At 39.5% G+C, this 20,253-nt stretch overlaps 1 protein-coding gene across 1 annotated transcript in view; it reads left to right on the forward strand.

Annotated features, from left to right (window-relative positions):
- The window catches only part of LOC124789746, a 257,297-nt gene that overhangs the window by 160,688 nt on the left and 76,356 nt on the right, over positions 1–20,253 (forward strand). The window contains exons 13-14 of the mRNA XM_047257199.1: positions 14,402–14,584; positions 18,102–18,244. Of these exons, the coding sequence (XP_047113155.1) occupies positions 14,402–14,584; positions 18,102–18,244 (326 nt within the window). The remainder of the gene's footprint in view (positions 1–14,401; positions 14,585–18,101; positions 18,245–20,253) is intronic.

Genomic DNA, 20,253 nt, shown 5'->3' on the forward strand with positions numbered 1-20,253 from the left:
ATCACATTTTAGTAATGATAAGTAGCAGACTGAAGTTTGAGAGAATCGTCCAGAAAAACCTTACTAAGATACTGAAAAATGATAAAATTATTTAATTAGCTAGATAAAAAGTCTACTCAAGAAGTGGCGACAGAACACACACATAAAAGATGGTTGTAACTGGCAGTTTTCGGAGCTAGTGGCTCCTTCTTCATGCAGAAGGATTGAAGGGGAACGAAGAGGGGCGAGGGAAAAGGACTGGAGAGGTCTAGCAAAAGGGGTAGATTTCGGGAAAGTCACCCAGAACTGCGGATCAGGAGAGACTTACTGTATTGGATGAGAAGGAAAGACTGATTGTTGGGGGCTGCATCGGACAAGATAAGTAGTAGACAAACTAGATGAAGTTAAGGAATTCTGTTACCTGAGGAGCAAAATAACACATGGGGGATGAAGCAAGTAGGACATACAAAGGAATGATAAGGTGGATTTGAAATTCTTTTTAAGGCTGTAGACACTGCAGCAATGAATACTGCAATAGACAGAAGGGATAGATAGTATTTCTCTGGAAATTTACAAATAATTGGGGGGAGGGGGGGCAATGGTAACCAAACTACTATTTACATTGGTGTGTAGATCCTATGAGGCTGGAGACGTACCATCAGACTTTCAGGACAATGTCACCAACACAATCCCGGAGATAGCAAAAGGTGATAACTATGAGAATTATTGCAGAGTCAGCTTAAAAATTCCTGCATCCAATTTCTGACAAGAATAATACATAGAAGAATGGGAAAAATGAGTATCTATTAAACAACAGTCAGTTTCTAGAAACATCCCCCAGGCTGTGGCTAAGCCATGTCTCTGCAATATCCTTTCTTACAGGAGTGCTAGTTCTGCAAGGCTCGCAGGAGAGCTTCTGTGAAGTTTGCAAGGTAGGAGATGTGGTACTGGTGGAATTAAAGCTGTAAGGATGGGGCGTGAGTCATGCTTGGGTAGCTCAGTCGGTAGAGCATGTGCCCGCGAAAGGCAGAGGTCCCAAGTTCAAGTCTCGGCCCGACACACAGTTTTAATCTGCCAGGAAGTTGCAACAATCAGTTTGACTTTTGGAAAGGTAAAGGCATCAGAGATAGAGTTCCGATGTTGCACTTGAGAGTAGAAGTAATATTTAAGAAAAAATAAGGCATGTTCATAGGATTTTTCAATGGGAAAAACAGGAGTAATCTCCAGGGAAAGACAGATAATACACAATATGTACAATAACTAAGAGGGAACAGTAAGAGTGGAAGATCTAGAATAAAGTGTACAGATTAAAATGGTTGCAAGACAGTGATGGAGCTTCTCTCCCTCCCTTACTGTTCAGTCTATACGTTGAAGAAGCAATGACAGAAACAAAAGAAGGGTTCAAGAGTGTGATTAAAGTCCAGGATGAAAGAATCAATGATAACGTTCACTGATGAAACTGCAATCCTCAGTACAAGTGAAGAGTTATTACAGAAATTGTTAAATGGAATGAACAATCTAATGAACACAGCATATGGATTGAGAGCAAACTGAAGAAAGAAAAAAGTAATGAGTAGCAGAAATGGGATTAACTATGAACTTAACATCAGATTGGTGACCACGAAGTAGACAAAATTAAGGAATTCTGTTATCTGGGAAGCAATAGAGGATGAAGCAAGTAGGACCTAAAAAACAGACAAGCACGGGCAGAGAGGGTATTCATGGTTGAAAGTAGTCTGCTAGTATCAAATATAGGATTTAATTTGAGAGAGAAATTTCTGAGATCGTAGTTTTGGAGCACAGTGAATTATGGGCTGTGATAAAACCAGAAAACAAAGAGAATCGAAGCATTTGAGATGTTGTGCTGTAGAAGGTTGGAAAAAATTAGGTGGACTGGTAAGACTAGAAATTAGGAGATTTCCTGCAGAATCAACAAAGAAAGGAAGATATGGAAAACACTGACAAGGAGGAGGACAGACTGACAGGACATGTGTTAAGATATCAGGGAATTACTTCCACGGTACTGGAAGGAGCTGTAGTGTCCTGTACTTCCATAGTCATGTATTTGTTTAATACAGCAACAGGGTAACTTTACTTGGTTTCATCAGTGGTGATGTGAACTAGCACAAACTGACTCTCTAGCAGTGCAGACCACAAGACTTAGTTTTGCTGCCAGAATGGTGGTGTCTTGACTGTGATCCTGTTAATCAGCACACTCGACAGTTGATGGTGGTCCAGACAGTAAAAAACTCTAATTTGGTACATGGATGGTGCACCATGTGGCTGATGCATCTGACTCATGCTCAAGGTTTGAAGTGGGACTGTACGAAACATCGATTAATTTCATCAATCACATATATACACACAGTCAGTATTACACACAGAAAAACAGCAAATTTTTACTTTAAACAAACCAAACTTCATTTCAAGTGGTACTGCTAACACATTCCAGAATGAGATTTTCACTCTGCGGCAGAGTGTGCGCTTGGGTAGCTCAGTAGGTAGAGCACTTGCTCGCGAAAGGCAAAGGCCCCGAGTTCGAGTGTCAGTCCGGCACACAGTTTTAATCTGCCAGGAAGTTTCGTTTGCTAACACATTGTTCCAAAATTTGGAATTATTTGTCCACAAATTAGTGTGAGCAACAATTTAAATTCATAGTTTTGTTAACGTCAGTATCAATCAAAAACGAGCCTGGTAGAGATCAGAATATGATACAGCATGATTTTTTGGGTTGGGCATGATAATTACACACAAAATGTTCATTTCACATAGCATTTGATTACCAGTATTCTTTGTTGACTGAACAGTGATTGAAGTTTAGTGACTAAAAATGATAAACCTGTAGCCGAACAGAAGTAATGATTAAAACTGACAAATTAACAGTATAACCCCACGTTTACGTTTCTGGAATTAACGTTTTCCTGCCGTTAACGACATTTTTTTATTGGTGCCAACAAATTTCCTATGACCACAATGTTAATTTGCACCTGATATTGCTTCAGCATATTTATAATTTTCCCATGCTTTACGTATTACAAAAAAATGCCTGTGGAGAAAACATAACACTGTCATGATATTGGCCATCCAGTGATATTTACAAATTTTATGTGGTTCAGTTTCTTGACACCACAACACTCCACTTAAAAGATTTGAACTGGTAAATGCATAATAGTTGGAACAATTCATGCCGTATCTCCCGCCACTGCCAAGCTCTACTTGGCGTGCTGGCTGATGGGAGTAACTAGGTTCGTTCGAATGAAGATATTGTGACCAATCGCAACCATTTTGTGATTGTTGTAATCATCATGATACCTTTGTCAAACCATATTTAGCTTGTTTCAGCATATGCCGCTTGGAGCGCTAGTTAACACCGTCATTCACTTTGCAATGCTCAAATGTTTTTAGTTTAAAAACAGTGCCACTTGTGTATTTTATTCATGCTGAGCAAAATGTGTTTCAAGAATTTATTCTCATTGTCAAGTGCAGTATTTACATATGTATTTTTTTGCAATTTTACACAAACAAACAACATGAGTGATTGTTTGTGTGTGTGTGTGGTCTTGTGCATAACTGATGAGGCACAGTACCCGAAAACTTCAAAAGGGCAACTACAGAGCAAGAGACGCAGAATAACACATATTCAAACATCACACAAAATACTTACGTACATATTTGCACTTGACAACGAGAAAAATTTCTCGAAATGCGTCATGCTAAGCATGAAAAAAAGTGTAACCAGTGCAGTATTCCATTATTTAAATATCGAATGACAGCTACAGACTTTCAAAAACATCTATTATTACATATGAAATTGAGTCAAACATTCCTACTTCCCAGACAGTTATCAGTTCAAGTTACATCAACAGTTTTTATTAGATAATAAACCTTCATTATATAATAAACAAGTCCCTGAAAAGTCTTTTGATGCCTGTTATGTACATATATGAATGAATTTGCAAACTTGAAAGAGTAGCAAAAGTGTTGTACATGTAAAGACAATAGTCTTTAATTATAAAAAGGTTTGTGTGATCTGAGGTTTTCCCGGCATACAGGCTGTGTTCCGCATGAACGGTTACAACAACTGGCAGATAAAACAGGCCTTAAGACCACAACTGTTTTGCTACTCTTTCAAGTTCGCAAATTCATTTTTTACACATCATCACTGCTTTTGTGCGAATTTTATTGCCAGCTGTTGAATTTAGTCTACAGACCTATTCCTTAACAATGATACAGTGAAACCCCACTTTTACACTTTTCAAGGGACTTCAGAAAAATGGTGTAAAATGCGGGAAAATGTAAAATTTGGGAAATAAAGATTTATGCTGTAAAATTTGTGTATAGGATACCTCCTTGCACTTTATGTATCATATATGTACAGGGCTATTACAAATGATTGAAGCGATTTCATAAATTCACTGTAGCTCCATTCATTGACATATGGTGACAACACACTACAGATACGTAGAAAAACTCATAAAGTTTTGTTCGGCTGAAGCCGCACTTCAGGTTTCTGCCGCCAGAGCGCTCGAGAGCACAGTGAGACAAAATGGCGACAGGAGCCGAGAAAGCGTATGTCGTGCTTGAAATGCACTCACATCAGTCAGTCATAACAGTGCAAAGACACTTCAGGACGAATTTCAACAAAGATCCACCAACTGCTAACTTGATTCGGCGATGGTATGCGCAGTTTAAAGCTTCTGGATGCCTCTGTAAGGGGAAATCAACGGGTCGGCCTGCAGTGAGCGAAGAAACGGTTGAACGCATGCGGGCAAGTTTCACGCGTAGCCCGCGGAAGTCAACAAATAAAGCAAGCAGGGAGCTAAACGTACCACAGCCGACGGTTTGGAAAATCTTACGGAAAAGGCTAAATCAGAAGCCTTACCGTTTACAATTGCTACAAGTCCTGACACCTGATGACAAAGTCAAACGCTTTGAATTTTCGGTGCGGTTGTAACAGCTCATGGAAGAGGATGCGTTCAGTGCGAAACTTGTTTTCAGTGATGAAGCAACATTTTTTCTTAATGGTGAAGTGAACAGACACAATGTGTGAATCTGGGCGGTAGAGAATCCTCATGCATCCATGCAGCAAATTCGCAATTCACCAAAAGTTAACGTGTTTTGTGCAACCTCACGGTTTAAAGTTTACGGCCCCTTTTTCTTCTTAAAAAAAAAAAAAACGTCACAGGACACGTGTGTCTGAACATACTGGAAAATTGGCTCATGCCACAACTGGAGACCGACAGCGCCGACTTCATCTTTCAGCAGGATGGTGCTCCACCGCACTTCCATCATGATGTTTGGCATTTCTTAAACAGGAGATTGGAAAACCGATGGATCGGTCGTGGTGGAGATCATGATCAGCAATTCATGTCATGGCCTCCACTCTCTCCCGACTTAACCCCATGCGATTTCTTTCTGTGGGGTTATGTGAAAGATTCAGTGTTTAAACCTCCTCTACCAAGAAACGTGCCAGAACTGCGAGCTCGCATCAACGATGCTTTCGAACTCATTGATGGGGACATGCTGCGCCGAGTGTGGGAGGAACTTGATTATCGGCTTGATGTCTGCAGAATCACTAAAGGAGCACATATCGAACATTTGTGAATGCCTAAAAAAACTTTTTGAGTTTTTGTATGTGTGTGCAAAGCATTGTGAAAATATCTCAAATAATAAAGTTATTGTAGAGCTGTGAAATCGCTTCAATCATTTGTAATAACCCTGTACATAACAGGCATCCAAAGACTTTTCAGGGACTTGTTTATTATATAATGAAGGTTTATTATCTAATAAAAACTGTTGATGTAACTTGAACTTATAACTGTCTGGGAAGTAGGAATGTTTGACTCAATTTCATATGTCATAATAGATGTTTTTGAAAGCTTGTAGCTGTCATTCATTATTTAAGTAATGGAATACTGCACTGGTTACACTTTTTTTCATGCTTAGCATGACGCATTTCGAGAAATTTTTCTCATTGTCAAGTGCACATATGTACGTCTTGAAACACGTTTTGCTCAGCATGAATAAAATACAGAAGCGGCGCTGTTTTTAAACTAAAAACATTTGAGCATTGCAAAGTGAATGACGGTGTCAACTAGCGCTCCAAGTGGCATATGCTGAAACAAGCTAAATATGGTTCAACAAAGGTATCATGGTGATTACAACAATCACAAAATGGTTGCGACTGGTCACAATATCTTCATTTGAATGAACCTAATTACTCCCATCAGCCAGCACGCCAAGTAGAGCTTGGCAGTGGCGGGAGATACGGCACAAATTGTTCCAACTATAACGCATTTACCGGTTCAAATCTGCTGAGTTGAGTGCCGTGCTGTCAAGAAACTGAACCACATAAAATTTATAAACACAACTGGACGGCCAATATCATGCCAGTGTTATGTTTTCTCCACAGGCATTTTTTTGTAATACGTAAACTGAGGGAAAATTATAAATATGCTGATGCAATATCGGGTGCAAATTAACATTGTGGGCATAGGAAATTTGTTGGCACCAATAAAAAAATGTCGTAAACGGCAGGAAAACGTTAATTCCAGAAACGTAAAAGTGGGGTTCTACTGTTAATTAGTCATTTTTAATCATTACTCCTGTTTGGCTACAGGTTTATCATTTTTAGTCACTATATAAGAGACCCAAAAACTGCAATCACTGTTCAGCCAACAAAAAATACTGGTAATCAAATACTATGTGAAATGAACATTTTGTGTGTAATTATCGCACCCAACCCAAAAAATCTCACTGTATCATATTCTGATCTCTATCAGGTTTGTTTTTGATTAATATTGAGGTTAACAAAACTGTGAATTTAAATTGTTGCTCACACTAATATGTGGACAAAGAATTCTAAATTTTGGAACAATGTGTTAGCAAACGAAACTTCCTGGCAGATTAAAACTGTGTGCCGGACTGACACTCGAACTCGGGGCCTTTGCCTTTCGCAAGCAAGTGCTCTACCTACTGAGCTACCCAAGCGCACACTCTGCCGCAGAGTGAAAATCTCATTCTGGAATGTGTTAGCAGTACCACTTGAAATGAAGTTTGGTTTGTTTAAAGTAAAAATTTGCTGTTTGTCTGTGAGTGATACAGACTCTGTGTGTATATGTGATCGATGAAATTAATTGAAGTTTCGTACAGTCCCACTTCAAACCTTGAGCATGAGTCAGATGCATCAGCCACATGGTGCACCATCCATGTACCGAATTACAGTTTTTTGCTGTCTGATCCACCATCAACTGTCGAGTGTGCTGATTAACAGGATCACAGTCAAGACACCACCATTCTGGCAGCAAAACTAAGTCTTGTGGTCTGCACTGCTAAAGAGTCAGTTTCAGTACTCAACCATCGAGAAAGTCCTGATCACTTGACTGGCACAGCCTGATGTAGAGTGTTTAGAGAAAGTTATTGCTTACCGAGAAGTTAGTTACTGCAGTTGCAGTTGCAGTTACTATGCTGACTATGGACTCTAGCAAGTAAAGTTGTCAGTGAGGATATTCTGTGGAACATATGGCTGTCATGCCTACTGCCAGACACTCAGAAGATACTCATCATATGTGACAGTGATCTTGATGCACTTGCACAAACAGCAGACCAAATCACAAAATTGTGCCTGGTCACAGGTGGAGCAGCTATTGGCTCACAGTCGGATAATACATCATTACAGATGCAAATTACTGAACTTACTTTGCTAGTCTCTGCTTTGCAAACACAGCACTCTGTCCGCCAGCCACAGTGCCACTGCTCACTGAGGAGATGCAGCTGATCGCCCTCGGGCATGAATCTTTGACTGATTAACCACAGGCAGTTTGGCTCTGAAGACCAAAAATGCAGTTGCCCTTGTGAGCTAAGAAATGTGCCTAGAGGCCAGTAATGATGGTAACTGGGTTTCCAAACAGCAGCTGTCAACTGTTTATCATCAAGTTCTATAAGAAACTGCAATTCTTGGGTGGACACAGGATCCGATCTATCAGTGTATCCACCTTTCCGTCTGCGTTACTGCAGTAGTGACAACCGTCACCTCCTTGCTAACACTGGTTCTATCATCCAGACATATGGTCTTTGACACTGTTACTAAACCTAGGCTTACACTGCAAATTTAAGTGGCAATTTATTGTGGCAGATGCAGTACACCCTATCATTGTGTTTGTCATTTTATGGCCTTCTACCATACTTCATCATCATCATCATGTGTATGACACCACATCTAATTTGTCCAGTCATGGATTTGTACACTGAGTGGATGATACTGCTGTGTGTATGAGCACAGGTGATCATATGTAGAACTTCTTAAACTGTGCCCGGAGGTACCTTGCCAGTAACTTTCACACTAGCTTGGTACGACATTCGACAGTACATTAAGTACTGACAACACCAGGATTACCAATTCACACTTGACCTTGTCAACTAACACAAGAAACGTTGAAAGTATAAAAAAAGGGTTTTCATTTATGCTCGCACAAAGAATTTACCACCCGTCGAGCATTAGCTGGACCTCGTAGCTGCGTGTAGTTCCCAAGAAGACCGACAGATGGCATCCATGTGGTGATTACCAGCAGCTCAATGTTGGAACAATTTCTGATGGCTATCTGGTCCCACACACATTGAAGATTTTCGATTGTGCATGTTAGATTTGATATGTGCATTTTACGAGTACCTGTTTCTCCAGGAGGCATAGGGGAAACTACAATCTGTACCCTGCTCGGTCTGTTTGAATTTATGAGAATGCCTTTTGGACCACGCAATGATGTGCAGACCTTCCAGTGTTTTACGGATGAAGTTATACGAAATCTTGACTTCTGTTATGTTTACATTGACAATGTCTCTGTGATGTCCACTCCAAAACTAAACACCTGTAACATTTATGTCAGATCTTTACTCACCTCCATCAGTCCATCATAAATCCATTCAAGGACATCTTTGGGGAATCACAAGTCTGCTTTGTGTGTTACATCACTAATGCCAAAGGAAAACGGCTGTCACAGGAGAAGGTAGAAACTATAACCAATGTCCAACAGCCTATGACTAACCATGAGTTGCGATGATTTCTCGGCGTCACTAATTTCTGCCACTGTTTCACGTGCAACAGTGCACTCTTGGCCAGCCCATTGGATGAACTTTTCTCCAATTCACCAGAACCAAGTGACAGACAGCCATTACCAAACAAAACTGAGACAGCCTTCAACAATGTGAAGACCACTATTTCTGAGGCTGCATTGTTAGCATAACTGTTCCACAAGTGCCACTTGCCTTAATGGTTGATATGTCTGCAAGTGCAATAGGTACTGCACTTCAGCAACAATTAGACCAGCATTAGCAGCCATTAGCATTCTTCATTCAGAAACTATATCCGTCGCAGCAGAGCTGGGCAACATGTGATCCTGAGTTGTATGCAGCATACTCTTCAGTCAAGAATTTTCGTACATGCTCAAAGGCCAACACTTCACACTCATCGCTGACCATAAGCCACTGAATTAGGCTTTCTGTCAGATCCTGGACAAAGCATCATCACAACTATGCCACTTACACTATACCAGGTGTAAAAGTATGAAACCAGAATTTCCCTATAGATGGTGCTAGTCATCAGTCTAGGGCCCATGAGACTGCATTTGCAGCACCACCTGCTTCCTGTAATGGCTGACAACGAATATCAACACACAGTAACCCAAGTTCCATACATCGGTATCTGTTTCAGACCTGTAAACATGTCAGGTTTTGTGTCTGCAAACTACGATTTGCGGACAGCATTGGTTTTCTGTCATCGTTTTTGTTCGCTGTCCGTCTTCGTCCCTTCACCGCATGTGTTCCTGTTTCTATGCGTTTGAGCGCTGATGACCATGCTGTTTAGCGCCTGAAAACCTCAAACCACACACACACACACACTGTTGCAGAATCACATCAAATGCTTGTCGGAGCTTTCAGTGAATATGCTCCTGGGAAAACACAATGTTTCGAGTGGTCCAAAAAATTCAAGATTTTGCCGTGAGAAACGACGAGCGCAGGAAACTACCGAAAAAGTTCGAAGACAACGAATTGCAGGCCTCATTGGATGAAGATGATACTCAAACTCAGCAGGAACTTGCAGAACAATTGAATGGGACTTGAAAGCCATTTCTCTTCAGTTGTAAGCTATGGGAAAGGTACAGAAAGTGGGAAAATGGGATTCGCATAAACTGAATGAAAGAAAGCAAGCAAATCAAAAGACCATTCGTGAAATGCTGCTCGCCAGATACAAAAGAACAAAAGAAAGTCGGTTCTCCATCGAATAGTGAAAGGTAATGAAAAATGGATATGTTTTGAGAATCTTAAGCATGGTAAATCATGAGTGAATCCACTGCAAGACCAAATCACTTTGGAAAGAAGACAATGTTCTGTGTTTGGTGGGATCAGAAGGGCGTCATCTATTATGGGCTGCTAAAACCTGGTGAAACCGTTAACACTGATAACTACCAACAGCAAATGATTTATTTAAATTGCGCATTATGTGAAAAATGACTGGAAAATGGAAAGAGACAATACAAAGTTATATTCCTTCATGGTAACACCCCAGCACACTCGACAAAACGGGTCAGGGAAACGATCGAGACTTTCATTTGGGAAATATTAGGACATCAGCTTATTCTGCAGACTTGGGTTTGTCCGATTATCGCCTATTTGCTTCTCTGGGACACGCTCTTGCTGAACAACACTTCAATCCTTATGAAAATGTACAAAAATGGCTTGCTGTAGGTTTGCGCCAAAAGAAGAACTGTTCTTTTGGCCTGGCATTCATAGTCTGCCGGAGGGATGGGAGAAATGTATAAATAGCAATGGAGATTATTTTGAATAAAATATTGTTTATCAGTTTCAAACAGATGTATAATAATTGCAACCATATTCCGGTTTCATGCTTCTACACCTGGTATAGGACAGTTTACAACCCTTATATTCCATATCGTGAGAGAACTGAATGTACCAGCAGATGCCCTCTCTCTTGTAGAAATGATTACAGGCAAAGTTGATTACAGAGCATGTTTTGGTGCAGCAAGCCAACAACGAGCTCCAAGATTTATTGGCACAGCCATGTAGTCTGCAGCTCCTCCGTGTCCAGGTGCCACCGTTGGACGTGCTGTTGTATTGTGACGTTTCCACATTCAAGCCTTGACAATTTGTGTCTGTTAACTTTGAGAACAGGCATTGGCATCCCTGCACAATTTCTCTTATCCAGGAATCTGAGGTAGAATGAATTTGGTTAAACAAACTTCTGTGAAGCCAAATATTGACAAAGATTGCAAGGCATTTGTGCACCAGTGTGTGGTCTATCAGTGGAATAAGAGCATTCACCATGTCACTGCACCCCTTGGCACATTTTTCCTGTATAACCAGCGACTCGACTACATACATATCGACGTTGTCAGACCTTTACCACCATCTGAAGGATGTACTTACGGCCTTCAACTGCTTCACTTGTTGGCCTGAAGTCTTTCCCATGATCAACATCATCACTGAAACAATCGCAGTCACATTCTTTCGCAGATGAGTTATTCGTTTCGGAGTGCCTCTTTGCATTATCACTGACCAGGACAGGAAATTTGGATCCTAACAGTTATAGGCACTTGCCATCCTGTTAGGCGTAAAGCACGTTAGGACAATGGGTTATCACTCAGCATCGAATTGTTTCTTGTAACTCTGCATCAACAGTTAAAGATAACCCTCCGGTCCCACGAATCGCAACATTGGACAGAAACGCTGCCAATCATCCTCCTGCACCTTTGAGCATCCATTGTAGATGATCTGAAATCTTCAGCAACAGATCTTATTTACAGTCAACTGTTCCAACTATTAATTGAGTTCCTTGGCTACATGCCAGACACTCTTATCAAGGCATCAGACTTTATCAACAAACTACACATACAGGTCTGGCAGCTTCGTCCTGTTGTTGCGAGAGATCAACACATTCGCCAACCTTTCATCTTTGCAGACCTGTGTTTCAACCAAGCCTCTGCAGCCACCATATGATGGGCCATGTCTAGTCTTCAGTGGGGGCGGCATAATATTTGAGGTTAATGTTGGGGGTTCCCCCAACAACAATCTCTATTGGCCGCCTTAAACCTGTGTTCAGCACTGCCTGCACTGGTATGAACAGATCACCTGACAAATCAACCACAGGTAAGACAGAATTGCCTGTCAGGGACAAGCCACAACAGACATTAAATGCCGACCCCGATGCCTCTGCAGTAGCGAAACCTGTTGTCATGAGATCTGGATGTCACATCCACTTCAGTCAAAGATATTGTCAGCAGTAGAGGGAGGGTGGTGTTTGATATAGGGACTGTGCATTGTTGTTTCAAATGGATTCAAGACATGAAGTGACACATTATTGCTCATGTTTGTTTATTCTTTAGTTTTTGTAATTATTCCTTGTACTGATTCTAGCTATGTATTGCCAGACTGTTTTACCTCTTCGCCCACTATGCTTTTAAATGTTGAAATAAAGGAGATTTACTTTAAATCGCAACATAATCTTTCAGCTTGGAATCGCAACTGGCTACAGACAGAACAGTAGTCTTTTATAAAGCTGCAATTGATTTGTTGACATAAAGATGTACACAAAAGTGTGTTACATTATTGGTTGAGGCTGCCATGTGAAAGAGCTACACCTAACCCAGTGCAACTTTCAGGGATCTTCTTTTACTGACTGTACTATTGTTGATTGTGATGATGGCTCCAGTAGAGTCAAAGCTTCATTTTTTCTTGGCAAAACTGAACTTGTTCTCAGTCTTTAAGAACAACAGTGTGTATGTACGGCAGGGGGGAGAGTGGGGGGGATTAGCATGCACTTGCACACGCGCGTGTGTGTGTGTGTGCGTGTGTGTGTGTGTGCGCGCGCGCGCTGTATTTTCCCTATATCTTGTATTAGAAGTGTGATGTTTAATCTAAACATGTACTCTTGCTTGTGGTAACAAAGTGAGACCTGGCTGCAAAAGATCAGACACAATGTGCGTGTCAGAATTTATGTCCTTAAAGTAATTTATTCATCTACTCATACTACTTGCAATTAGCATTGATTACTATATGCATTCATCATTGAAGAATATCTTCTTTTGAAAACTCCTCTCTTTAAAGGAAATTTACTCATTACAGTCTGTTAGAATGGTCTGTTTTTGTGTGACATTTTGCCGTAATGTATATTCTGTGCTTTTGTGTAAATCATACCGTATTGTTCAAGTTCTGTTGCAGTCAATGTGACCTGAGAACAAAATCTTAGTCATAGCTTTCGGTACAATTTTTGGATTTGGAGGCAAAGCTTTTTAAGTATATGTTGTTTCCTGCATGTATTGGTATGTTTTTAGATTTGGCTTTCTTGATTTCTCATAGTATTATCTTTCTACACCTGATATATAGTTGTATGTGACCGAGACGGTGCAGGTGAATCGGACTTTCTTGATGCTGCAGTTGTACTTAAAGCTGGAACCGAAATACGTCAAGATATGTGGAACTTTTATTAATAAATATGAAGAGGTTCTTCCGTGAAAAACTCAGTGTATTGTACTGTAAAATACAACTTCTTCTATTCAAAACTCGACAATATGGAGAGCAACACATCAGTAGACTTCTCAAGCTCTGACATAAAAGTTTAACATGAATGGATACACTATGTTTTCTTCTCTTTCATCCCTGGTCTCACTCAGTATTGTTATGTTGTGTTCCTTTATTCTGTGCTTGCCATCCTGGAACAACGATTCATAGAGCATACACAAAAACCCGTACAGTTACTGCATCTCATGGAGATTCTGCGATCGCAGCCCCACTTTGAAGACACACAGGAGCCCTCTGTGCACTCATTATATGGAAAAATAGATGACAAAACCTGCAGTTAATTTCATATGTTTAATTATTAAATTGTTATATTGCTTAAAGATCCCACCCATGATTGATGGACTAGGTTGGCGTCAGGAGTGATATGTAACACCACCAATAATACCTTTGACCACAGTGTCCAGTGTAATACTTGCAACTTTCTTTTGTAATGCTGTTGACGCAAGTCAGTTTTTTCTGAGACTTGCATAACTTCTTTTGTATGAACCAACAGTGCTTTGTATTTTATTTCTTGTTTAATTTATGTGTTGTACATACATGCTGCAGTTCTGGTAACCACAACAGTTTTTAATTTTATTTGTTGTAAATCTGTCTCATACTTAAAGTATCTAGAGTTTCCTCACATCCAATATATAGTTATGTAAAAAAAATGTAGTTGTGAAATTATGTTTCAAATATTTGAAACGTATGTGCTATGTTAAGTAGAAGAGTTGCAGGTATCCAGGAAATCCTTATGTATGATATTATTTATCATAAATTATTATTATTATTATTATTTAGCTTTCATAATAGGAGTATCATAACTGATTGATATGTTGTTTATTTGCAATAGGGACAGGGAAATCAACAGTAATAAAAAACTTAGTAATGCAGATTTTATATGGAAGAAATGATTACAGACGAAACTGGCGCAAGGCAAATCACAGATGCCCCAGGATATTGCTTTGTGCCCCTTCCAATGCAGCTGTCGATGAGCTCGTTGATCGACTTTTAATTATCAGACAAGCTATGCCAAGTATGTATGTAGTATTTTATTCAGTTTATATATTTTTCACATTTGTAAAAAATTTGGGGTAGGCCTACTAGTGTTAAACTTAGTAATGATAATGTCACCAGCATTGTACTTATGTAAAGTGTCCATAGTAAGCGTGACCTGAGCTACACTTACAAGGAGAGGTCCCCAGGGGTGGGATCTAGTTTTTGAAATCATCTATACAGTGATGTTAAAATATAAAACTTATGTGCAGACGGTTCTGGGTTCAAATCTCGTCAGAAATTTGAAACTTTAAGGACTTAACAAAAGAATGGATACCGAACTATGGGATCAGACTCACAATCAGTGTGGTTTTGGTGAGCTCCATAGAAAGCCTGTAGCCTCTTGACAGAGGCAGATTTTCCCTTTGATGAATTAGGCACATCCAGCTATTAATTAACAATGTTGTTCATATACGTAGCCTCAGAGACCACCTAAACCACCATATTCTCTTCCTGGACAAAAGTATCTGATCTCCACAAAAACACCCTCAGTCCGGTGTCAGCTCATCTACAACCCATCGTCTATGAAACACACATGACCTTTCTGAAACCTCTCACGAACATCCCCTTGGAGGGTCCCCTGCCCACAGCTTCATCTACATTTGTATTTCAGGATAAAAGACTTAACAGTTCCAGTTATTCTGTGATATCTGTTTTGTTTAGTGAGTGTTGCTGACCAAACTGTGTATGCCTTACACACACAGGTGGCAGTGAACAACACTCCCTATGACATAAATGTAATGTTTTTGCTGCAGAATGGGTAGCCATTATGCAAGCTGTTAGAAGCATGTGCACCTGCTCTCATGAGTCTTTATTTTCTAATTTGCACTGACACCCTGAGGCATGTACAAGTGAAGTGATAACTACTGGTACCACTGACACCCAATGACAATGATCATTCAGAGTTTCAAAACACCAGAAGGCCGAACATATTTCTGTGGACCTCCACCAAATTCTCAGAACAACAGCACGTTCTTTGTCCTCTCCCTCCAATAGCCCTATCCTCAGTTGCCTTTATTCCACTCACTTGCTTTCACCATTTTCTCTCCTTCCATTTTTAATCCCATTGTTCACCTATTTTTACATTATCCTCTTGTTTCTACTACATCTCTCTCTCTCTCTCTCTCTCTCTCTCTCTCTCTCTCTCTCTCTCTCTCTGTGTGTGTGTGTGTGTGTGTGTGTGTGTGTTGTGGTTAATCCTCATTTTCCCCATTGCTTATCAATACTTTCTTCTTCCTTACTTCTTTGCCCTGCACATCTGCTCACATCCCTGTTGCCATGATCCATTCCTCTCTGCCCATACCTAAGTGCCCAAGCTACCACGTAGAAACAGTGTGATACGCTCACTTTGTGTGCATATGTGCATGCACATCCATGCCTGCCCATATGTGTGCTTACACTAGAACAGTAGTTTACTAGAAATCTACTACAATTTGTCGAGTTTTTACTGTGTGCCCCCAACTTATCCACTGCTGGTTTTTAGCTACATTTCCTTATTTTTCTTTTCTTTTACTATCTTTAAATGATGTGATCTGTCTGTGTAGAGTCTTTACTGTCTGCCTACAATCATCGCACAATTATCAGTTTAATTTTTTCCTCCTCCTTTCTCATTGTTTTCTATAATTATCTTTCTGAAGCATAGAGATAACCAGGTTTAATTATGATTATTAAAACACTTTTGTGCTAAAGCTGCAATTGTAAATAATTGAGTCTGCTGCTCCCTCTTTTCATATACTTTTACTGGATATTTATGAATACAGTGTTCTTGAACTGTTTCATGGAACATTTAAATTGCTGTGCTTTTGTAGTTATGCTGTACTTTGTTTTCACGTAAATGGGTAATTTTTCATTGTGAGTAATATGTACTACATTTTAGAATGAAATTGAAAAACTTAAGTTTATCTTGCAGCATCTTTTAAGTATTCCATTATTTTTATGTCATTGTAACATCATAAGTTGTAAGTAGTATACTTCCTGCAGATGCAAGCATATTTATAAGGAATGTTCAAATGAAAAAGTACAAAATGTCACAACAACCAGGCCTGTTGAAAATTGCATATACTGCTTTGCAATAACAAGTCAAGACAGCATACAGTGGTAGCATACATTGTCACCACCCCCTAAAAAATTCAATGTTGTGCCCTTAGCAGGCAAGTTGCTGCTCACCATATTTTTTGATGTCTGATAATCGTCGAATTCCTTGAGTACAGAAAAACTGTTAACAGTGATGTGTACTATGAGACACTCCATAGTAAATCCATCAAGAGCAAATGCCCTGTGCTGCTCACAGAGGGAGTGATGTGCGTCCACATGTCTACAAGATCAGACTAAACATAATGGCCAAGCTTAAGTGGGAGCAGCTTGAAGTTCTACCCTGTAGTCCGGACTTCAGTGTGTTTGGTCTGCTTAAAAAACATCCCAAAAGGAAGCACTTCAACTTGGACAACAATGTAAAGGATCCTGGGAAGACTGGCTTCTGTAACAGCCACAGGAATTCCGGGAGCAAGGAATTCTTCATCTCATGAAACAGTGGGATTGTTTTGCTCAGAACACTGGTGATTACTTTTGAATAAAGACTTCAGTTATACCCATAGTGTTGTTTCGTACCTTTTCATTTGAACACCCCACATATATCTAATTTTTTTCTACCATTGCTTGAAACAACTGAACAGTTATTTTTAAGAGGATTTTTTTTCTTTTCATTTCTCCTCCCCACCCCCACCCCCACCCTCCCCGGGCAGTTGTAAATTACATTTCAAGAGTCTGTTTGGAAAATAATGAAGTTAATTTGAGTTCTTGATGGCCTTTGAAAACTTTGCCATCAACTTATCTATTCTTTTTGTGATCAATAGCGTCCCTTATATGATTTAAAGGGCTCCAAAGTGTAAACTTTGTTCTTCCAGAAATGGGAGCAGTGATTTGTTACCAGTTCATCGTACATTATTTTGATCAGTTACTATGCATTCCATATTTTCTGAATCTTTAATTCATGCCCAAAATTTACCTCCAGCATGATTTGTCTGGATTGAGTTATGCTCTATATTTCTCTGATTTTTGTTTGAGATGAAATACAGAATTTAGAACAGATCAGCATAAATTTCCATTCAATATTGTTGATAATGAAATTCCTCTATAATTATTCACACAGTTCTGTTTCCTTTCTGTTTTTATCTTAATAACTTGATTTATCAACTCTGGAATTTGAGATGTCATTAAATAGCTTGCTTAATTCCAAAGACTTCTTATAAACAACTTACTAGGACAATCACTGAAATTGAAAAGGATATTTAATGACTGTTTATTAGTAAAACATTAGCTATAGTGTCATAGTTACTTGTTTTGTCATTTCTTGCAATTTATTTCATTTTGTTGTAATATTCATTTTCCTGTTGAATTCCTCTCCATGTGATGGACAGTTATGGTTTTATTAAGGTTATTTTCTTCAGTGAAGTTCTTACTACTACTACTACTACTACTACTACTACTACTACTTTCAGAGGAAGAACGATTCAAAATGGTCCGTGTTGGCAAAACATTGCGGCCTTCAGTCCATGCCATTTCACTTGATGAACTGGCAAAGAAAGACGTCAGGAACGCAGTTGAAAACTTGAGTGGGGATCCAGAAAGCCTGGATCTTGAGGTTTGTATAAGTTTTCATTGCTGTTGAAAGTTCTCTCTCTCTCTCTCTCTCTCTCTCTCTCTCTCACTCTCTCTCATTTTTAAGAACACCATGAACGAAATTCTTGCCAACAAACTAACGCAGGCACTAGCTGCGAACGTTAGCTTCTATAATTTTCCACAGTCTCCCACCTTTTACCGGTGAGCAGGGTATTGTCATGACAACAGTGCAAGTTAGTAGCAGGCACACAAGGATTATTGGGGCAGATTTGGTTGAGTGAACATTTAATTAAAGAACTACATGCCAGAAATACTCGAAGTTGCATTATGAAGTGATTAGTAGCTGATTAGTAGCATGTCAAGGGAAATATTTCATTGGAATAGGAATGTTGCATCATTCGTGGCTTGTTTTGGAGAGCATGTTTTCCATTGTCTGAAGATAAATATGTCAAGTGAAAGCACATCATCTTTTATTTCAGAAAAACATGGCCAACTCTTATGGTTAAGTTTTCTTGTAAATAATTACAGCTACACAAAGTACAGTGAGGCTACATATTAGTTTTTCTGTGTGTTTGTGGCTGAAGAAAGCATCTCATCCCATAATCTAGCAATGAAGAATCCAGGATAGAATGTAACTCAGCTTCTCCACTGTGGTGAGTATCATCATATAATCAGAGTTCTCAGAATTACAGGATGAGAGTTTACACATTGTACTGGCTGACTACATTGCCCTTGTTCAGTGGAGTATGACTACAGTGAGGGATTGTGTCATGTGAAGTGGATAAGAGCAGAAAGCAGGGGTTGGAGGGAAGCCTGACTGATGGTTGGGGAGGAGGGGACAGCCAAAGAACGGGATAGGTTTGTGGTATAGGTGAGTTCACCCAGCTGTAGTTGAGGTGAGTTAACTGTGACACGCAGTGAAGTGTTGAAGTCAGTTAAAAGTGTGTGTGGGGAGGGAGGAGAATGGAGACTGTAGTGAGGAAAGTGACTTCAGATTAATGGGGTAAAATAAAAGAAAGGGGAAAAGTAGTGGGAGTGGAGGTAGTTATGGGACAGGGGTTTGCCGAAATGAAAGCCAGAAGGATTATACATTATTTTAGATGTTGGAAAAGATACAGATCATGTGTATTCATTTTTTTGTGTAATTTTTACTGCCTGCAAAACAGTTTTTGCTATGCGAGAAGAAGGAAAGAGATTTCCATAATTTATTTAATTCTGTTTATTACAATCTGAATTGCTGAGGATAGGTTTGTGGTGTTCTTATCTTTTTTCATGTTATTTTGGATAGTAACAAAAGGGTGCAAAAAATAAACTTTATACATTGGTCATAATTGAGTGTTGGGCTCCACAAGGCTCCCTTTCTGTGCAGCAACCGTGTAATATAAAATTATAAAAAATGTAGCAACCAGTCACAGAAACACAATGTATTTATCTTGTTGCAAATCGATTTCGACTGATATCAGTCATCATCGGTGCATTTTTCTAACCAATACATGCCATAAGTAAAAGTACTGTCCTTGGCAGATTTCTGTCATGAAGTTTCCGCGACTGGTTAGTCATAGTTGTTCTACTGTGTTTCTATGCTTTAGGAAGGTGAGTGTTCAGACATTCTACAATTTTGTTAAGTAGAAGTCATTCCAGTATACTGTTATTCAGATGTTTGCCGTAGAAATCAAATGAAAAATTGTGAACAGAGCATATTGAACAAAATCATTCATATCTTCAGTTATACAGTTAGAAAATTAGCTACTTTTCAGAGAGAGAGAGAGAGAGAGAGAGAGAGTGAGTGTTTGCTGTGGAACTAATACTTTGTTTTCCATATTGTCATTCGGAAACTGAAAAGACAGCCTGTTGTCTGGGGCTCTCTATGCCATTTGCCAATTGTGGCTTTCTTAGTTGTATGAGTTGCATGTTACATTTAGATTACTTGTATTATTCCAAAAGTCAGTCAGATCTCCTCTTATTCGCCCACAACCCAGTGTCAGTCCACAAGAGACAGTGATTGTTGCACCCTGTCTGCAACAGTTTCAA

This window comes from Schistocerca piceifrons, chromosome 3, assembly GCF_021461385.2.
Source record: "Schistocerca piceifrons isolate TAMUIC-IGC-003096 chromosome 3, iqSchPice1.1, whole genome shotgun sequence".
NCBI classification, from domain to species: domain Eukaryota; kingdom Metazoa; phylum Arthropoda; class Insecta; order Orthoptera; family Acrididae; genus Schistocerca; species Schistocerca piceifrons.